The sequence below is a fragment of the Mustela nivalis genome (genome assembly GCF_964662115.1).
Source record: "Mustela nivalis genome assembly, chromosome: 3".
In the NCBI taxonomy this organism is placed as follows: Eukaryota; Metazoa; Chordata; class Mammalia; order Carnivora; family Mustelidae; genus Mustela; species Mustela nivalis.
This window is the reverse complement of record NC_139022.1, coordinates 105,835,546-105,857,854: the sequence shown is the minus strand read 5'-3', so window position 1 is coordinate 105,857,854 and position 22,309 is coordinate 105,835,546. Positions and strand designations below refer to the sequence as shown.

General features: G+C 43.9%; 1 protein-coding gene across 1 annotated transcript; it reads left to right on the top strand.

Annotated features, from left to right (window-relative positions):
* Positions 1-1,114: 1,114 nt before the first annotated feature.
* Positions 1,115-5,605, top strand: WNT8A (Wnt family member 8A; the record flags this gene model as incomplete). Its single annotated transcript, XM_082724276.1, has 6 exons — positions 1,115-1,320; positions 1,421-1,454; positions 1,682-1,820; positions 2,973-3,098; positions 3,800-3,942; positions 5,060-5,605. The coding sequence occupies 6 exons, from the start codon at positions 1,115-1,117 to the stop codon at positions 5,603-5,605; spliced, it is 1,194 nt and encodes a 397-aa protein (XP_082580402.1).
* Between the last annotated feature and the right edge of the window lie 16,704 nt (positions 5,606-22,309).

Sequence of the window (22,309 nt, the reverse complement as noted above, 5' to 3'; positions counted from 1 at the left end):
CTGAGCTCCCTTTCTCACCCAAATCAGGCCCTGGGAAGCTGGGATGTGATCTGGACATCCATAGTCACAGACTAATGAGTCAGGATGGTGAACCCCTGTTTGTACTTTCCTCTGAGTCTCTCTGGGCTGCCTTCCCCTGCCCAGGAAAAGAGGACGATCTCCACCCCTTCACTGCAGTCCCAAGAATCTTACCTGAATGGTGTCTCGGGTCCCTACTATGGATCGCAATTTCTTTTATTCATCTGTTTGTTCATCCAGGCATCTTTTCAAGCACTTAAGTGAACCTAAAACAAGATTCCTGGGGTACCTGTCTGGCTTAGTTGGTAGAACATGAGACTCTTGATCTCGGGATCACAAGTTTGAGCCCTAAGCTGAGTGCAGAGATTACTTTAAAAATAATAATAATAACAAAAAAAAAAAAAAAAAAAGGAAAATAAAGATTCCTGCCTAAGGAGCTGATGTCCTGGCAACAAAACAGGATCAGAAAGGCATTAGCTTTTTCAAATACAGCCCTGGGTGGCCCAAAGGTTGATTCTCACATATGAAATGAAGACCGACTATGAATGAAGGAAATTTACCAGAACTTACTTTGCTAGAACATGGTAGAAGGGCCTATTACAGAGAGGTCCTCTGAAGTGTTTCTGTCCCATAGTCCCATGATTCCATGACTTTACAGTCACCAAGGAAGAAGGTGGGTAAGATGTATTCACTTATTTTGGTAAAATGAGTAAGAGAGTGCCCCAAATAGGGTTCCCCTATAATTACTAACACCTTGGGGAAGAAGGCAGGACAGAGAGTGAGGGTCTCAGTGACAGATGAGGACACTGTAGCTCTGAGGAATTGTTGACCTACCCTCAGTGTTGGGAACCTCATCTGCTCCAGGCTACAAGATTCTGAGAAATGAGCCATGGAGCTGGAAGAGACAAGTCTGATTTATAGAGGAAAGAAACCTCAAGGGTAGCGAAAGGCTTCAGCCCCTCTGTCAGCCTGGGAGGGAAGAAGGGCTGGTGGGGCGGGGTGAGGCGGGGCTTTCCTTGGAGGCTTTGGGCTGAGTCCTTCCTTCCTGGTCCCCCATTGGGTCAGGGCCTCCTGCAGCCCTGCCAGTAAGGGACAAATGAGAAGAGCTGTTGATTTTTCCCCCTTGGCCATTCAGAATTTCCCCCACATAAATACTGAGAAGGATCCTGCCCTCTCCTCACTTCTCTGGAGTTGGCCCTGGGCTGGACCTGGTCCTCTGGGAGTGAGCAAGGCCATGGAAGACCTGTTTATGCTCAGGGTAGCTGTGGGCATATGCTATGCCACTTTCAGTGCCTCTGCCTGGTAAGTCCTTCCCCTGTGCCACCTTCCCCACTCCCCACTGAGGAAACCCCCATTATCTCATCCCCATTCACCACTGCCTCACTTTTTCTCTTTTTGATAGGTCAGTGAACAATTTCCTGATAACAGGTCCCAAGGTAGGATGGTCTCTGGCTCCTGTTTTTACCCATCCAGGTTCCTAAGGGAACTCTTTGGGGGAAAGAAAAGAGGGGAGGGGAGACAGGGCCAGAAGTCCCCCACCCAGAGGAACCCATAATTGTTCCTTCCTGGAGAGCTAACCCATTTGAGTCCTGCCTATTCCCCCAAACCCCAGAAGAACTGAGCAGAGCCAGGGCTGACCTTCATAGCCCTTTCCCTTTGCCAGGCCTACCTGACCTACACGACCAGCGTGGCCCTGGGTGCCCAGAGTGGCATTGAGGAGTGTAAGTTCCAATTTGCTTGGGAACGCTGGAACTGCCCGGAAAATGCTCTCCAGCTCTCCACGCACAACAGGCTGAGAAGTGGTAAGTTTGTGCACCTGCACAAAGGGGTGTATGTGCATGGAGGTGAGCTTACAGTATGTGTATGTGTTGTATGTATGACATCTCTATGCACAGTGAAATGAAAAACTTATCAGTGATCTGCTCATCTGCCACTTCCTTACTGTGAAACCCTGAGTGAGTTACATCCTCTCTCAACCCCAGTTTTGTCATGGGGTCAATAAAGCCAGCTATGTTTAGTACACCAGGTGTACTGTAAGAGTCGAATGAGGTGAAAACAACACTATTTCCATACAAATGTAATTATTTCTCTATTTTTTAAATGTAGGCCTATATTTGTGTATTTGTATACACCTACCTTGCACTGAGTTGCATGAAATAAAAACAAGGGCTTTGTGTTTGCAGCCCCTAAGGAGTTTCCCATCTGCCCAGCTGTCATAAAATCCCAACAACAGAGAAGTTGAAAGATCACACTGAGCTGGGTCATGTGGGGTGTGTGTGTGTGTGTGTGTGTGTGTGTGTGCACCTTGCAGCTCTTTATAATTGTATGTAGTAGTTCACATAAAGGCCGTTTATATACAAACAATAGAGAGGTTCCTGAGAAGAGGTAGGGGGAAGAGAGTAAAGATGTGGATAAAGAGAAGCGTCTTCCTATGGGGTATGCAGACAGAATGGGGAGTGTGTGGAAATGAAATGAGATGATGTTTTTTAAAGAGTTTGGTAAGACACAAGTTCAGTAAATGGTAGTCATGATCATTATGATTATTACATAGTTCCTGATTCATGTCAGAAGGAAGAAAAGGCCCTTCTCTCTTTCCTAAGCCAGCTCCACGGCCCTAAGACCCCATTGCCCAAAGGCACAGAAGCAGTAGCTAATGAACAGAAGGCCAGGCAGGATTTCATGAAAGCAAGGTCTTGGTCCCAATACAAATGGTGAAGAGAGTGCCCTTGGTCCCATCACTGTGTGGATTTTACCATCCCCATCCCCATGGGGATAGTCATGTCTGCCTGAAAGACATAAGGATATTAGAAAGACATACACTGTTCTCTCAAAGAGAAGAACCTCCTCTTAAACCCAAAGGGGCAGGGACCAAGGGAGAGAAACAATTACTTTTCCACAGCCTCTCCTTTGGGTCATCAGGGTCCAAGTTTCCAGTCCCCTCTTTCTCTCCAAAGCCACCAGGGAGACTTCTTTCATTCATGCCATCAGCTCTGCAGGAGTCATGTACACCATCACCAAGAACTGTAGCATGGGCGATTTTGAAAACTGTGGCTGCGATGAGTCGAAAAATGGAAAAACGGGTAAGTTGTACTCTCTGATGTGGGTGAAGAAGTGAGGAAGGCAGAGCTACATACAGGCTAAGATCTTCCAGGAAAAGGCTAAGGGACACACAGGTCCCTCAAAGCCCTAGAGGCTGGCAGCAACCTCTTGGTGGGAGCTCCTGGACCTATACACTTCCAAGAGATGAGCTGGGTCCATGAATCTAGGATCACCAAGTAACACTGAGCTCTAAAGCCAACAAGACCTCTAGGAATGAGAAGACCAGAGAGCTTAAAGCTAACCCAGTTACCTCGTAAAGCTAACTGAGTATCCAGAGCTACTCAGTTATTTGCAGACCATCTAGAAGACTCGGATTTGTCATCAAAGAGGGAGGAGATGGCTCTACAAGACTACTGTAGGGTAATGATGCAGAATTCCAGAATGTTTGAGCTACAATGAACTTCTAAGATCACCTAGGCCCGGCTCAGTATGCCTACACTTACTGAGCCTGTAGAGACTAATTGCTTGGAGATGGAAAGTATCTGAACGGTAGGCAGTTGTCTTTGTGAAAAGGACCTCACCCATCCACTCTGAGCACCTCTACTTCCTGGTCTCACCTGCAGCTTTAGACGCTTCTAGAGCTCTTGGGGGATGGTTTAGCTATGTTAGCCAAAGTAACCTTGACTCCTCCTGAAACTTAGCAGGGAAATATGTGTAGAACTTAATCTTTCCTTACATGCAGGAGGTCATGGCTGGATCTGGGGAGGCTGCAGCGATAATGTGGAATTTGGGGAAAGGATCTCCAAACTCTTTGTGGACAGCTTGGAAAAGGGAAAGGACGCTAGAGCCCTGATGAATCTTCACAACAACAGGGCAGGCAGACTGGTAGGTATAGGAGTCTGTGAGTGAACTATCAGGGTCAGTACTGGCAAGAACCTCACATCTGAACACTTACAACTTACAGCTTACCAAGAGCTGTCTCATACCCATGTGTCATCCTTAAACCACCTATCAGGACTGGGATGGCTATCCCCTTCTCTGGATGACAAAGGCAGTTCAGGCTGAGCCAAGTGGCTTGGCCAAGGCAACAGAACTAAAAAGCATCAGAACCAGGCCATAAATTCAGATCTTCTACTTTAATCTTATCACTCATCTTTGTGGTTTAGCCCCTTCCACAGGCAAGTTTCTGAGAACCCAGAATAATACAGTACACCAAAGCCTTGCTCTCATGACTTAAAATTTTAACCATTTCAATTGTGTGTTCTAGGAAATTAATGGGGAGGTGGTTATCATCCAACCTGTATCCTAAGATCTGTCTGGACTTCAAGGGATTGGGACTGATCAAGGCTTCTCTGGAGGGTCTATTCTCCCCCAAGACTTCTGGAATAATCTGAACTCAAATCTGGAAGCAAGTTAGATTTAAAGCTTAGAGCATAAAAATTTCCCTTTGAACCTATACCTGCATGACCTGGACCAGAGCAAGGGAAGAGGTTTTCAAGGCAATTACACACATGAGTAATTGCTTTAGGGGTAGGGGTTCAGACTGCATGAGCTTCCTTCCCTCTGGGAGAGGACAAATCCAAACCCTCACCAGCCCCTACCTTGAAGACAAGAATAGTGCCAAAGATCATATTTTTTTAATTTCCACAGTACTCTTGATCATTCTTATTCCAGTGAGAGAGAGAAACAAGCTACACAAGTGATGGAGTTGTGCCTAGAGCTTAGGTTTCCTGATTCCTGTAACTTCCTCAACATTTGCCCAATTTTCCCAAAGAATACTCAAGGGCACTTTAAAATTACCCTAACCAATGCCTTTACACCCCCCAAATACTCCAACTGAGAAGATCTGAAGTGGGGCCCAGAAATAGTGTTTTTCACAGACCTCCCTGGGAATTCTGATGCTCCTCCAAAGTTAAGCAGCACAGCTCTAAAATATCCCATTTAATTGCTAGCCTTCCATCTTCCTTACCCAGAGTCGTCCTCTCTCTCTTTCTCTCTGAAGGCAGTGCGAGCCATCATGAAAAGGACCTGCAAATGTCATGGCATCTCCGGGAGCTGCAGCATCCAGACCTGCTGGCTGCAGCTGGCTGACTTCCGGGAGATGGGGGACTACCTGAAGGCCAAGTATGACCGGGCCCTGAAGATTGAGATGGATAAGCGCCAGCTGAGGGCTGGCAACAGCGCTGAGGGCCGCTGGGCACCTGCTGAGGCCTTCCTTCCCAGTGCAGAGGCAGAGCTGATCTTTCTAGAGGAGTCGCCAGATTACTGCACCCGCAATTCCAGCCTGGGCATCTCTGGCACAGAAGGTCGGGAGTGTCTGCAGAACAGCCGCAACGCATCCCGGTGGGAGCAGCGCAGCTGTGGACGCTTGTGTACCGAGTGCGGCCTGCAGGTGGAAGAGAGAAGAACTGAGGCCATCAGCAGCTGTAACTGCAAATTCCAGTGGTGCTGTACAGTCAGGTGTGACCAGTGCAGGCGTGTGGTGAATAGGTACTACTGCTCCAGCTCCCCGGGCCACGCGTGGTCCGGACGCAAGGCCAGCGCCTGACAGCACCCACACAGATTCCCTCACTCGGTAGCATGTTGCTTTCTCAGAGAGAGTGAATTCGAGAACAACTGGAAAATCACAGAGTTGGTCTGTAGCGCCCTTCATACCTGCAATTCCAGGGAAATGGAGGTCCAGGTATAACCTGCCCCCAGCGCATTCTGGGCAGAGTTGAGTTTGGAGCCTGGCCTTCTAATGTGGGCAGACCCCATCTCCTCTCTCCTGCAAGTTATTTCCTGGTCTTTGCACCTGTCCTTCTGCAGCTTGCTAGAGGGGAGTTTGGTTTGGGGGGATCTTATCCAGAGGGACCCTCAAAGTACTCGTCAAGTTTCAGAGGGAATGGAAGCAAAAAGCTGAGTTTTGTCTGGACTTCTGAAGGAGCAACCTGATGCTAGCTAGCTGCAGAAAGACCAGCTACATGTTCCACTTACATGTACCACTTATACCCCTACGTAAGTGGGGCAGAGACCATAGACATCCCTAGTGGGAGGTTTTTTGGGGTATTGGATTTTTCATCTGAGTATGCACTTTTTAAAAGTTCTTGGGGTGCCTGACTGGCTCAGTTGGTAGAGCATGTGACTCTTATTCTTGGGGTTGTGAGTTTAAGCCCCACATTGGGCACAGAGCTTACTTTAAAAAAAAAAAAAAAAAAACAATCTCCCCACAAAACTCTGGGGAAACCAGGGCCCAACATAAGCTGAGGATTTTCCCAGATCAGAAACCGCCTTCGTAACCATGGAAAAAGAATGGTCATAGTAAGTGGGCAGATGATCCCAGTGTATCTAGACTTATCTAGATAAGTCCCTCCACCACCTTGCCCAAAGACTGGATTTTTTTCCCCAAAGAGCTGTCAAATGACTCTGTTTTGTTATTTTCCCAGATTGGGAACTCAACTTCATTTTGCAATAAATGCTAGGATATATGTCCATCCATCTGAGACCTTTTATTTCTCTCTTTGGAAACCTTAGTTTAAGAAAGGGAATGGGAGGGACGCCCAAGTAGCTCAGTGGGTTAAGCCGCTGCCTTAGGCTCAGGTCATGATCCTAGGGTCATGGGATCGAGTCCTACATAGGACTGTTTCTCTCTCTGCCTCCACCTGCCACTCTACCTGCTTGTGCATGCTCTCTCTCTGAAAAATAAATAAATAAAGGGGCGCCTGGGTGGCTCAGTGGTTTGGGCTGCTGCCTTTGGCTCGGGTCATGATCTCAGGGTCCTGGGATCGAGCCCCGCATCGGGCTCCCTGCTCCGCAGGAAGCCTGCTTCCCTCTCTCTCTCTCTCTGCCTGCCTCTCTGCCTACTTGTGATCTCCGTCTTTCAAATAAATAAATAAAATTAAAAATAAATAAATAAATAAATAAATAAAATCTAAAAAAAAAAAAAAAAAAAAAAGAATGGGAAACCCTGCTTGTATATTCCAAATATGCACAAGGCTAAGGGGAAAACTGGAAGTATCCAACCCCCTTGGATATGTGTTTGAGAGATAATATAATTGAGAACCAAGAACTGGGCCAATAGGAAAACTATCCATACTCCCAGATTTAAAAGGTGGTATTTTAATGCAACCTAAGAAACTTGAGGGACAAGGAAGCCCTTTGAACTTGAATCATATTCAAAGTGTGTTTGCTCTCTTAACTTGGGCTTCCTGGGGTGTCTGTATGCCTCAGGGAGGACCTGGGCAAGAGACTAGGAAAGTTGTGGATTCTACCTTCCTCATTTGCAATTCTACATCTTCCACTGGCAATCTTGGGCGGGGAGCCCCTAGGGGCTCAACAACTGGTCTCCTAAATTTCGAGCATCCCAGCCTTGGGAATCTCCCCTCTGGGCAAAAGCCAAGCACCCCTGCAGGGATGAGGTATTTCAGATATGTTGAATAAACAAGTAAAATGACTGATCACCAAGAGTGTGGAAACACCCTCAAGCCTAACATTTTAAATTAGAAAACAATTTAAAGGAGCGCCTGGGTGGCTCAGTCGTTAAGCCTCTGCCTTTGGTTCAGGTCAAGATCCCAGGGTCCTGGGATCTGGGATCCAGCCCCATGTAGTGCTCCCTGCTCTACGAGAGATCTGCTTCTCCCTCTCCCACTTCCCCTGCTTGTGTTCCCTCTCTCACTGTCTCTCTGTCAAATAAATAAATAAAATCTTTAAAAAATTTTTTTTTAAATTTAAATGTTCAACAGTACAGCAAACTAGTTAAATCATGGCCCCACAATGGAATATCAACCATTAAAATAATATTCTGGAGAAACACTTAGCAACATGAAAAACATACATGATCTATTAAGTGAAAAAAGTTAATTACAAAACAGTATGTTCAGTATAACCCAATTTTGTTTTTTAAAACAGGAAAATACTGGGGACCTAGCTGGGTCAGTTAAGTCATGCCATTCTTGATCTCCAGGTCATGAGCTCAAGCCCCACAGTGGGCATAGAGCTTACTTAAGAAAATATGAAAACATTTGCTATCATGTAATACCAAATAGAGTAATTAGTTTTCCTTTTTGTGTTTTTCTGCATTTTTACATTTCTCTACAATAAACAAATATTTTTCTTATCAAAAAGAATGAGTTACTGGGGTACCTGGCTGGCTCAGTCAGTAGAGCATGTAACTCTTGATCTCAGGGTTGTGAGTTTGAGCCCCTTTAAAAACAAATAAATAGGGGAGCCTAGATAGCTCAGTAATTAAGTGTCTGCCTTGGGCTCAGGTCATGTCCTGAGATCAAGCCCTGCATCACAGCGTGATCCCTGCTCAGTGGGAAGTTTCCTTCTCCCTGTGCCTCTGACCCCGCTCCCCTCCCTCTCTCAAATGGATAAATAAAATATTTTTATTTTATTTTTTTTAATATTTTATTTATTTATTTGACAGACAGAGATCCCAAGGAGGCAGAGAGGCAGGCAGAGAGAGGAGAAAGCAGGCTTCCCGCTGAGCAGAGAGCCTGATGTGGGGCTCGATCCCAGGACCCTGGGACCATGACCTGAGCCGAAGGCAGAGGCTTTAACCCACTGAGCCACCCAGGCGCCCCTAAATAAAATATTTTTAAAAAATAAATATTAAAGGGGCGCCTTGGTGGCTCAGTGAGTTAAAGCCTCTGCCTTCACCTCAGGTCATGATCTCAGGGTCCTGGGATCAAGCCCCGCATTAGGCTCTCTGCTCAGCAGAGAACCTGCTTCCTCCTCTCTCTGCCTGCCTCTCTGCCTACTTGTGATTTGTCTCTGTCAAAGAAATAAATAAAATCTAATAAATAAATAACAAACAAATAAATAAATAAATGCTAAAAAAAAATACTTGTCATTAAATACTTTTAGAAAAAATAGTTGGGATGCCTGGGTGGCTTAGTTGGTTAAGCCTCTGCCTTCAGCTCAGGTCATGATCCTGGGGTCCTGGGATCGAGTCCCGCATCGGGCTCCTTGCTTGGCAGGGAGCCTGCTTCCTCCTCTCTCTCTCTCTCTGCCTGCTGTGTGTATTCTCTCTCTCTCTCTGACAAATAAATAAAATCTTTAAAAAAAAAAAAGATGACCCTTCCTAAGGTGCTTTCTACTCATATGCCTCTGGTGCTGACTTCTATTAAAAAAAAAAAAAAAAAAGTTATTTTTTTAAGTGCCAACAGGAAATAACCCCTCTTTTTTTTTAGTGAAAAGAAAAGTGAAATATTCACTAAGGAAGATGGCATCCCAAGAGAAAATATAAGCAATTACCTTGAAAGCTCCCTGAGGTCTCTGTTCTTTCTGGTGCATTTACAACTCCCACAGATGCCAGAGAAAAGGAGAAATTCATTAAAGTGCAGCCTATGTCAAGGAAATAGAAGATTTATTCTACCTCTCTCCTAAGGAAGCTTACAGAAAGACACCACAGTTAGTGACAAAGGAAGTGTCTGTGTGCCATGGTAGTGGAAAGGGGGACGAGGCACTACCTAAAGCACAAGAATTATGGTGAAGAAATAGGCAACATAAAGAAAAGATTATTAACCTGGGGCTCAAAGAGAAACAAAAATTGTAATTCTGTGGCCTTGAGGTCAATCCTCCAGTTCACAAAGATGCCAAAGTGCCCATCAAGAAACCTGAAGCTGTGACCCTGTGCTAGGGAAATGAACAAAGTAGATTTTCTCCCTTCGTTCCTCACCGAATCTCCAACCAAAGGACCCAGGTACTTGACGCTTGGACATTCCCACTGCAACAGCCCGCAGACCTTGCCGACATTCCCAAATAATCCTAGGGGGGATTTTCAGACACAAAACTATCTCTTGACTATCCTGTACAAACATGATGATTCAAGAAGAGAATGACTTATGTCTTCTGTGGGTTTATATCTGAGGCTTTCAACGAATGAAGCCCAGAGCGATTGGGAATTCCATGGAAAGAATTCCTACTTCCCCCAAAAGCTCGTAGTCCCACTCCTTCCAGCTCTCTTCCATCCTCATTCATCTTATCCTCATGGCAATCAATCACATCAACCAATCTGCCTACATAGACCCTGAGCCAGAAGCTAAAGGAATTCAGATTTCTCTACATCCATCACCTTCCTGTCAGGGATTCATTCCAACGCATTGCAGTGTTATTCAGATTCACTAGTTACAACCCTACCCTCCTTCCCTTTTGGCTCATCCTTAACAAACTGGCTATCATTGAGGTGACAGAACAGTAAAACTCCTATATTCAATAGGTTCAGGGCCCAAGAATGGCAATATTGGCCCACAGTCTATGGTGGATCCTGAAAACCTTTTGAAAAAAAGAATCAGCTCAATGAGGGAAACCGGTCCATGAGCTTATCCCTGTATTTCAAATGCAGGCACGCTTCACATGGCCTGGAGAGTAGAAGCCTGTGTTTCCTCAGGCTTTTATTTTTATTTTATTTTATTTATTTGAGAAAGTGAGAGCATGAGTGGAGGGGCAGAGGAAAAAGCAGACTCCCCGCTGAGCAGAGAGCCCAATGCGGGGCTCAAACCCAGAACCCAGATTGTGACCCGAGCCGAACGAAGGTAGAGGCTTAAACCACTGAGCCCCCCGGGTGCCCCTCTCAGTCTGTTTTAAAAGGAGAACACGCTTCTGCTTGCCAGACCCCTCCAAAGCTTCTTCTCCTCTCCTCCCACCTCCTTTTCCTCCCTCACCTCTTCCTGCTCTTCCTCCTCCTCCTTCCCATCTGACCTTTGTCATGCGGAGAATTAGGGACTCCCAAGAAAACTGTGAGGTCTGTTCCTAGAGCTCCTATGGGCCCTTGCCAGTCTCCTCAGGGTTTGCCAGTGGGCAGCTGTAACAGCAAGGGTGAAAGGGAAGTAATGAAGCACCTACTAAGGGTCAAGTGTTAAGATATATTATATGCTTCAATCCTGGGAACAAGCCAATTAAAGCGTTACAATTATTCCCCTCTTATTACTGAGAAAACTGGCTCAGATAAGTTAAGCACCCAACCTAAAATTAAACACAAGGAGGTCGATTTTAATTCTGGGCCCCTATCACCCAAATCTATACTCTTTCCCGACATCACTCCGGCTCTGGGAGCCCCGGGAATCTCGGGTGACATTCCTAACTGTCAGGACAGCTTTGCAGAATGACTACCATTCATATGCAGTGAAAGGTGTCCTCTTCCTCTCTCTTGCGCATGCAGGAGCGTTAAATTCTCAGCCCATCTCTAGAATGGAGAAACCTAACTTTTGACTTGCAAAGGCCTTCCTTAGAATGATAAAGCAAGATAGCCTGACTCCTGCAGACCTGGGACGACAGAATCCTGGTTGGCTAGGTGGTACTCAAAGAAAAAGGCTAACAACTATGGTCTATATTAGAGGTCAAAGTTTCAAAGGAATGTAAAGAAGGAGTGTTTATTTTAGAGGGTAGAGGAAGGAAAAACAGGATCCAGAGAAAGACAAATCTCTCGCCCCAGATCACAAACTACTTATAATCATTGATCAGAAAAGCCAGAGAGAGATTCAGGGCCTAGATACAGATGTTTGGGTTGGGGGGAAATGAAATGAAAGCAAGAACCAGAGCAAAAGCCTCAGGAGAAGTTAAAGACCTTTGAGTAGGACTACAGCTCTAAACCAGCTAATCCCTGCTACATTCCCTAACAAAAGGGAGGAAAGCTGGTTTTAGAGGAACAAAGTGTCCTGCCCAGTGTCACCAAAGGAGATGACTGAAGAGATAACACTAGGTTCCAAGGCCCTGAACACTGTCCATGGCTCATGCTCTGTCCACCTGCCAGACTGCCCTTGTCATCAGAAAAGTGATGTTGGATGACAAATGCAAGTATTACGGAAATTAGGCCAGGGCTCCAGGAAGCCTCAGACTGCACTTAGTCAGTGAGGGGGTAGGGAGACTAGGGTAAGGGAACTAGGCATGTGGGTAAGGGAAAAGGCCTGCTGGTGCACCAGGAGCCCAGATTCATTCCCACATTCCTCCCAGATCCTCAGGTTCCTGAACTGACCCATGTTGAGGTACTGAGGTCCCTTGTCGTTTCTTCACCAGGACTTCCTGCAGTCCATAAGAGATGACTTGATTCAGCCACATGCTTCTTAACAGAACAGTTCCTAATCAAAAGCCTGTTGAAGAGTAGAACATCGAACACTCTGCTTGAAAGACCATCAAGAGGGGCGTGTGGGTGACTCAGTCAGTTAAGCATCTGCCTTGGGTTCAGGTCATGATTCTGGAATGGAGCCCTGAGACACTAGGCTCCCTGCTCAGCAGGGATCCTGCTTCTCCTTCTTCCTCTACCCCTCTATCCCCACTCCTGCATTCTCTCTCTCTCTCTCCCCCTCTTTTTGTTCTCTCTCTCAAATAAACTCCAGAAAGAAAGAAAGAGAGAAAAGAAAAGAAAAAAGTAAAGAAAAGAAGGACCATCAAGGGAGGGGCGTCTGGTGGTTCAGTTGGTTAAACATCTGTCTCTGGCTCAGGTCATGATCCCCGGGTCTTGGAATCAAGTCCCCATTGGGCTCCCTGCTCCAAGCAGTCTGCTCTCCCTCTGCATGCAAACTGCCCCACCACCACCCTGGCTCATGCTCTCTCTCTCTCTCTCTCTCTCTTTCAAATAAACAAATAAAATCTTGGGGTGCCTGGGTGGCTCAGTCAGTTAAGCATCTGCCTTCAGCTCAGGTCATGATTTCAGGGTCCTTGCTTGGTGGGGAGCCTGCTTCTCCCTCTGCCTGCCTCTCCCCCTTCTTGTCCCCTCTCTTTCTAACAAATAAACAAAATCTTTAAAGAAAAGAAAAGATAAAAAGAAAGACCAAGGGAGAGGGGGAAGTCAGTCCTTCCTTCTTGTGATAAACTACTTATCAGGACATTTGCTGCATGTCTAACCTGAATCAGCACTGCTATATTTTAAGCCTACTAAAACCTCCAGGACCTCTCATTATGGATTCAGGCCTTCAAACTCTCCTTTTCTCCAAGCTAAATAACCCTAATTACTCCAGTTTCTCACTGGTTTTCTCTCACACTCTTTTTTATTATTCTCTGCTGCCACAGAGCTTTGATTGCCTCATCAGGTCCTACTTGCCATTTATTTCTTCATGGCCTGAGTTCATTTCTAACCCCCGTCATTTCAGCGAAGTAGTCTTGATTCCCACCTCTATCAGCTGGGACCACAATTGTCAAAGCTGGAAATGGTGCAAGGGCAAGAACACGAAACTGACAACCAGGACACACTTGGTTCTCTGCTCTCACCATTGGAGGCCTTTTTTTCTTTTCTTTTTTTTAAAGATTTTATTTATTTGTCAGAGAGAAAGAGTATGTGCACAAGCAGGGGGAGCAGCAGAGGAAGAGGGAGAAGCAGACTCCTTGCTCAGCAGAGAGCCCAACATGGGACTTGATCCCAGGACCCTGGGATCATGACCTGAGCCCAAGGCAGACACTTAACCAACTGAGCCACCAAGGCACCCCACCACTGGAGATCTACTCCAAAATTCCAGTTCTGTTTCTCTGCTGATGAATGCTAAATCCCCATCTCTGTACAAATTCAAGGCACCACAGGTCTAATGCTTCACCAACCATTTCTACTGGGATGACAACATGATTTTCTCTTATGACTTCTGTTTCCATGGAGAAATTTCAGGCCATGGAAAAACTGTGAGTGACTGAAACTTGTCCTGAATCTTCCTTGACTCCTCCCTCTGCTCAACTTTTCATATTTAGTCATCTTCCTTTAGGTTTGGCCTCCAAATCTATACCCTCCTCTTCATTACTTTTGCCTCCAGTTTTGACTAACACTGTTATATCTTGTACCTAAATTTTCTACTAAACTTTGCACTCAACAATTGATATTTTGGCTCTTGACTCTCCATTTAACACATTGTTATAATATTTATCTTATATACCACATTCAGTTCATCATTTGATTTAAAAACAAACAAACAGAGGCACCTGGGTGGCTCAGTGGGTTAAAGCCTCTGCCTTCGGCTCAGGTCATGATCCCAGGGACCTGGGATCAAGCCCTGCATCAGGCTCTCTGTTCAGCAGGGAGCCTGCTTCCCCACTCTTTCTCTGCCTACCTCTCTGCCTACTTGTGCTCTCTGTCAAATAAATAAATAAAATCTTTTAAAAATAAATAAATAAAAATAAAAACAAACTAACAAAGAAGGGTACCTGGCTGGCTCAGTTGGTAGAGCATGTGACTCTTGATGTCTGGGTAGGAGTCTGAATCCCACATTGAGGAGGAATACTCTAAAGTATACTTAAAATGAGTATACTTAAAATTTTTAAATCCTCAAAGACAAAACAAAACAAAAGAAAAATCCCTTGCAATGTCCTAGAAAATAAAATCTCAATTTTTTGGCCTGACATTTCAAGTCTCCTAAACTGGACACTATCCTACAGTAACATTTAAACATTTTTTCTATAAATATATTCTCATAAAAATTCAAACAATTTAGAAGTCAATAGACCAAAACATGAATAATCAGCTTTATTCCCTTCTTCCTCCAGCCCACTGTCCTTCCCACAAGTAACTGCTCCTAACTCACTTCTCCAGTTTCATCCTTTGTTTCCTCAGCCCCAGCTAGACCACATGATGATAGTTTCTCACATATAGTATTCCCATGCAACTTCTGTGTCCCAGTGGAGGCCACCTTCCTCCCTGAAATACTTTTGCCCTAACTACTGACTATCCAACTCCAAACATTCTGTTCTTAAGGTTTATTACCTGCTCCTTGAAATTGCCTGCCTTTTATTGGATAGGATCTAAATACCACTGCCTATGATATCTAGTCATTATGGATTTTCTCTGTTTCAACAATAGAGCTGACAAGTCTCCACTTGGAGGTAGAACCATGTTACCTCTCCCTGCCTCCATAAACCTCTCACAACACTCTGCATAGGGTAGGTAATTAGTGCTCTTCTGACATTAAACAGTTCATGGAATCTTAGCGATGGAGAAGACCTTAGTCATCTCCTATAATCCTCTCACCTTACGGAAGAGGGAAGTTATTTGCCCAAGGTTATTTGTCTAGACGTAAAGGTCAAGCTGAAGATAGACCTCAGGTCTCCTAATTCTGAGTTCAAGCAACTCCTTGGTCTTTTGCTCTGGAAAGGATCCATACTATTATCAGGAGCAACCAGCTGGATAATAACTCAGATAGGGGCGCCTGGGTGGCTCAGTGGGTTAAAGCCTCTGCCTTCAGCTCAGGTCATGATCCCAGGGTCCTGGGATCGAGCCCCACATCGGGCTCTCTGCTCTGCGGGGAGCCTGCTTCCTCCTCTCTCTCTCTCTCTGTCTCTGCCTGCCTCTCTGTCTACTTGTGATCTCTGTCTGTCTAATAAATAAATAAAGTCTTTTAAAAAAAATAATAACTCAGATAGGTAATGATGGGGGAGGGCTTGGATGTGCCATGTGAAATTAAAAAAAATACACACACACACACGTTTTGTTTTAAGTAGGCTCCATGCCCAGCGTGGAGTGCAATGTGGGCCTTCAACTCACGACCCTGAGATTAAGACCTGAGCTGAGATCAGAGTCAGATGCTCACCCAATTGAGCCACCCAGGCACCAACCCAAATTTTTCAGATAAAAAGAAGGAAGGAGAGTTGGTTAAGTGTCTGCTTTTGGCTCAGGTTGTAATCCCAGAGTCCTGGGATTGAGCCCAGCCACACGTTGGGCTCCCTTATCTACTCAATGGGGAGTCTGCTTCTCCCTTTCTTTCCCTCTCCCCAACTCATACTCCCTCTCTTTATCCCTCTCAGTCTCTCTCTCAAATAAATGAATAAAATCTTAAAAAAAAAGGGGGGGAAAGAGAAGAGCATATGAGGTTTCCCAAACATATCATTACCACTTATGCCCAGGTATAAGGAAAAGGTCATCCATTTCTCTTCTCACTATTCTTCATTCATTCTCTAGTAGTTACCTTAACTTGGCTTCATCTGAATAAACATGTTGTAGAGCACAGGGGCTCCTGGCTGGCTCAGTCAGAAGAGCACAAGTCTCTTGATCTCAGGGTCATGAGTTTGAGCTCCATGTTAGGTGTAGAGATTAATTAAAAATAAATAAACTTTGGGGCACCTGGGTGGCTCAGTGGGTTAAAGCCTCTGCCTTCAGCTCAGGTCATGGTCCCAGGGTCCTGGGATCAAGCCCCGCATCAGGCTCTCTGCTCAGCGGGGAGCTTGCTTCTTCCTCTCTCTCTGCCTGCCTCTCTGCCTACTTGTGATCTTTGTCTGTCAAATAAATAAATAAAAATCTTAAAAAAAATAATAAAATAAAATTAAATAAATAAATAGACTTTATTTTTAAAGACTTTATTTATTTATTTATTTATTTGGCACAGAGAGAGAGTGTGTGTGTGCACAAACAGGGGGAGGAGCAGGGGAAGAGGGAGAAGCAGGCTCCCTGTTCAACACCACATCTCTCCCACTGATGTCCACAAGTGGCCAGTGAGAAACCTGAGCAACTGAATCTCTTTTGGAATCTGGGAATTGCTGCCAGACTTGCTGGCAGGTAGAGAGATAGATGAGCTGAATTTTGTGGGTGGCCTCTTTCAATCTCTTCATTCAATGAATGTCTTCTGTGGGTCAGGCACATAAACATGAGGGGACATAGTCCTTCCCAATCGGGAAGGAAAGCACACTTGTGCCCATAAATGTGTTATGATAATCTTTCTAGAGGAGGTGTGTACAGGGGCACTGAATACAGGGAAAGACAACAAAAGATGTCTGCCTCATCCAGAGCAGAAGCAAAGCTCATTCAAGTAGGAGAAGAGCTGAACATTACAAGGGAGCTCTGAAGCCAGAATGGCTTTTCCCCCACTTCTCCTTGGTTGTTTGTTTCTATTTTCAAGCAAATCTGGTGCTTCCTAGCTAGAATAAAGGTAAAATCTTGACAGGTTGGTGGGGGTTAAAGAACAAGGCTTTGGTTCTCTGACCATTGACAATAGAGAACAGTCCTTTCGGAGGAGCCTTAATCAGGTGTGGGGTGGGGGTGGGAGTTAGAGGAAAAAGTGGAAGTGAGAGTGGTTTATTGCTGTTCACAATAAAAGCAATAAAATACTTTGCCCTGAGCTGCATAAGGGTTATAATTGGTATGATAAGCTATCATTTAACATGAGGAGGAAATTGAAGTTTCATTTCCTTGCTTTTGTGGCACCCCTTGAATTGAATTGATGACACCATTCAGTCAATCAGCATGAGGCCTGCCTTACCAATTTTGTTTTGCAAAACAAAGCCAGTCACGGTCAAACTCAGTTGGTCAATTCCATAGATTAACAGCAGAGGCCCCAGGAAAGCAAGACAGCTGGGATAGCTCTGGCTGGGAAATGATGGGTTAATCCTAGGCCAGCTTGGCAGGAAACTTCGTAAGATCTTTCAGGGCCCTGGTGCCCTCCCACTCCTCACCCCTCCAAAAGCTTCCCACACTCACCAGTGTCCTGGGGTTGACTCTGAATAATCTCCAGAGTTTGAAGGACAGGGGGTGGGCTGAGGGTATGGATGCAATTCCCCACTGTGTCATGATCCTCCTCTTCAGTTCTGATTTCTCTAGACGCAGGAAGGGTAGTACGGTATGACAGAAGAAGTCTGACCTATAGGAGTTATATGATCTATATGAGCGCAAACAGGGAAGAATGAAATTTTCTTGAAAAATGGACAATACAAAATTTCCGCCAAGTTCTGGGCTTTCATAGGCGTACCAACACAACCCACAACCTAAAGAACACAGTGAAGATAAAAATATTGTTAAAACTATACTGAAGAGCGAGATGTTTTTGTTGCCTCTATGGCTAAAACGTTAGAAAGAAATTGTTGATTTTCCTAGAGGATGACCCAAACCCATCCTGATTCCTCTCCATGCTCAGAAGTTGTTAAAAACTGAGGACACTTTAGAATAGATCACAATCTGGAGCTTTTCAAAGTTCCCATTTAGCTGAGATAATTCCATTTTTGTCTCGTACTGAATTCTGATGTTTCTGGTGAACAAACAGTTCTGCCAGTAACACAAAGAACTATCAAAAAGCCAGGAGAATCTGTACATGAGGGGAAGTTACCTGAATAACATGGGGGTTCATGTTCCCAGGGAGATTAAGGGAATGTTTGATTTTAGTTCCCTGGTCATCTTATATTTTTCTAAAAGAATTTATTCTTGCCATCTCTGTGACTGTCAACACAATTTAATTTTAATTTTCAAGTAATCAAGGGAGGCAATTTGATATTATGGGAAAAGCACTGCTGATTTTTTCACAGATTTTACTATAATGCCATGCAAATCACTTTCTGTGCTTCAAATTCCTTACTATAAAAAGAAGGGGATTCGATTCAAATGCATTAGATATGCACAAAACTTTTTTGAAATTCTAAAATTCTATTCTGAGCCCCTACATTTCTCTCTCCTGACAGTTCTGCCTTCATATGATGTCCCATGCCAATTGCCATACAGAATAAATTAGAACTAGTTTTCGTTTCTAGAAACTTAGAGCTTGTGAAACAGCAATGGTAAGATGTTCTTCAGATACATACCCTATGATTAGATTCCAGTAATTTGAATTTTGTGCTGAAGGAAGCTTATTTGTATATTATATTTTAAAAGGGGTTACTGTTAAATTAACACCATAAAAAGGGCTGCAGGTGGAAGTTGTTAACAGCTTCTGATAACAATCTTTTCAAGTTCTTCTTCAGAAGGGGCTCCTTGCATAATATATGGCACTCTGGATGTGAGCCAGGAACCTGGATCATCAGCCTTAGCTAGATTTGTGACCTTGGGCATGTCTCTTAGCTACCCCAGACCTCATTTGCATCAACTATAAATGAAGGGGTTGTATTAGGTAAGAATGAGTAGTGGTTAAATGTAAATAAAGACATTAATGCCTTTGGTAATACAGAAAATGCAAAGGGGTTTAGAGACACTTTTTAAGTAATAAAGGAAAAAAACCTTGTGATTGTAGGCCCCCAAAAGTAACAGCATCAATGTAGTACAGTTCCAAGATCCATTCACTTTTATTCACATAAATCCATTAAATGGATGAACTTGCTCTGCATACAACATTTAGCTGGCCCTATGAAAAAACAAGGTTTTCCATGTTTGTGAAAAAGCACCAGGAAGTAATGGAAAGGCTTTAGGGCCAAATATAATTGAGTTCAAATCACTGGCTCTAAAAATTCCTAAATATGGCCTCTAGATCAAATCATTCTAACCTCAAGATTATTGTGAGAATTAAATAAGATAATAGATGGGGGTGCTTAGCATAGTGCTTGGCACATCATAGGTCACAATAGATAGTTCTTTCATCAATGATGGGAACATAAGTGCTCCTGGTGGACTCAGTTGGTAGAGCATGTGACCCTTGATCTGGGGATTGTGAGTTTGAGCTCAACTTTGGGAGTAGAGATTGTTTTTTTTTAATTTTTTTTTTAAATTTTATTTATTTATTTGACAGACAGAAATTACAAGTAGGCAGAGAGGCAGGCAGAGAGAGAGAGGAAGGGAAACAGGCTCCCTGCTGAGCAGAGAGCCCAATGACAACTACGACATGGGGCTCCATCCCAGGACCCTGGGATCATGACCTGAGCTGAAGGCAGAGGCTCAACCCATTGAGCCACCCAGGCGCCCCTAAAATTTTTTAATTAAAAAAAAAATACCTGAGGTAAGTAATAATCGCCAATACTGACTGAGTGCTCACTCTGTGCCTCCAAGGTACTGTTGGGTACTTTTACATATCACATTTAATCCTTTCAACAGTGCTGTCAGGTCAGTACTATCATTTCCCAGTTTACAGATGAGGAAACAGACTCAGAGGTTAAGCAACATCTCCCATGGTCACAGAACTCGGAAGTTAAGAAGTTATGATACAAAACTGCTTTGTTGTTTCCAAAAGCCAAGCCCTAAACCATTTCACCATATTATCCACTACATTATGTCAAAGGAGTATATTATTAAGTGCCAGGAAAGTCAGAAATTAAGCATGAGTATTTCACAGGCACAAGAAACAAGCACGTTTTAGAGCAAAATTATAGGAACTGCCTCCTACGCTAGGAATTGTGTAACCAAGAAAGAGTAGGAGAGTCATCCAGTATTTGCGAGGTGGGGGAGCAGGAGTAAAGGAAGGGACTGACTGCAGCAAATGTAGAGAATTAGGAATGAACCAGTTAAGTCAATAGACCACACTAAAGAGAGCAATGTCCATAAAGGCAGGCTCAGGAATAAGGTGGGAAAGATAAGCACTGGCCAGAGTGTGGGAGCCCTGAATACCAGACCAACAAATAAGAAATATTCTTTTTCAACCATATTAGGTATACACAAGATACTCAATAAATATTTGTTGATTGTCACAAAATCGAGAGAATGAATTTCAAACCTAATTCCCCAATGGAAGTAGGAAACCCATTTTCAGTATGGACAGTGTCTATTCAGCCTGAGTCCCCTGGCCAGCTAGAACAGTAAGAAAGCACATGAGCACACTATTTTAAATCCCTTCAGTCTGTATTGTGCTTCAAAATTTCAAACTCTTTGAATTTTACTGAGATATGATCAACATACCTGAATCTTCATAGCAGCTTGAGATCAAGAATACCAAACTCACTGATAAAAATAAAGGGAAAATGATGATGAGAGCAAGAAAAAAGACAAAGACTTTGAAAATAATGGAGCTGTGAGAGGAAGAAGAGCCTAAGAAGATGCAAGGGCACAGAATCCAGTGAAAAGGCCAGCCAGATGGCTTTGGAAAGCCCAGGGCCAAGCCCTCAGAGTCAGGTAGCTCCTGAAGAGTGGAGAGGAGAGGGCAGGTAGGGACGCCCAGACCTACAGGAAGCTACACAAAACGTCTGGCTTTCTATATACAACAGTGGCTTCAGGTTGGGACCTATCATAATAGCAATAGAAAGAGGGATGTAACAATGTGATTTTACCAGTGATAATATGATATTTTTACTTAGACTATATTGTATTTCTCAGCACAGAGAAAACAATGGTTTCAAATATTATATTTTCTTACATCCCTGAGGGGCATGAAGGACATTCATAATGGTTTGCCAATTGTGTATTGAACTTGCATCTCTGAAAGGTACAAAGAAGTTAAACTACCTAGAACTTGGGGGTTCTGTTAGACATAGGATTTTATTTTAATTGAACTTCGAATGGAAAGACTGAAACTTTAAAGCCTGAAAATTTTCAACTGGGATGTTTAGTCTATAGCTAGTCATCTGATGGTTAGAAGTTTGGCATGACTAATTCTTCACAGTCCATTTGCTAAATGACACATTATAAAAGCAAGCACCACTGAAAAGGCTGTGCTTGTTTCCAAAGCTTCAGCTTCATTGCAGACTGGCTCTTTTATATTGGTCCTCCTCTAACTATTTTATGGTGCAAGAGGCTCTAACCACATATATACGTTAAAGACTCCTTGAAATGTTCTCACATTGGCAAGGACCAGAAACACTAGATAAAGTCCAGAGAGGTCATCATTCAGGCCTCAACACCACCTAGAAGGCCACCTAGAAGGATCAGGATTTTATAATCCTAATAGAAGATATTAACCCCTGAGATGTTTATTCTTGCAAAATAGTTTAACCCTCTCTATCCCCCAATTACAAAACTTGTCCTGAAAAGTAACCAGATCCTCATAGAACAGTTGAGAATGTGAGGAAGTTCTGCATGGCTGCTTCATAATAAAAAGCTGAACACGGAGAGAATAATAGGAGAGACTAAAAATAGAAAGTTTAAAGAAGGATCTAGAAATTGTAGTTCAGATTGACACATTGTTGTTAATCTGTGTCTTTCAAGGGCCTTGCCTGTTTCATCTAGTTTGTTGAATTTATTGGCATAAAATTACTCATAATATTCCCCTATTGCCCTTTTAAAAAAAAATTTTTTTTAATTTGAGAGAGAGAGCATGAGAGAGCACAAGCGGGGAGAGAAACAAAAGAGAGGGAGAAGCAGACTCCCCATTGAGCAGGGAGCCTGACATGGGACTTGATCCCAGGACCCAGAGATCATGACCTGAGTCTAAATCAGACACTTAAGCAACTGAGGCATCTGGGCGCCCTGCCCTTTTAATATCTATAAGGTCTGTAGTGATCTGATGATATTGGGCCCAATAAACAGAATTGGTTTAAGAAACAAAAAGGGTGAAAAAAAAATTGAGGCTGATTTGACAGACCATACTGAAGCCATAATTCTTCCAAGGAACACTCCACCACCTCAGCTAAGAAATGCAGATGAGACAAGGGGTGGGGGGAGGAAGTTTTTTATGGTTCTAGTGATGGGGCTGTTGGTCAGATTAGCTGCCCATTTGTCTGCAAGCTGCTTTCTCCTCCCATT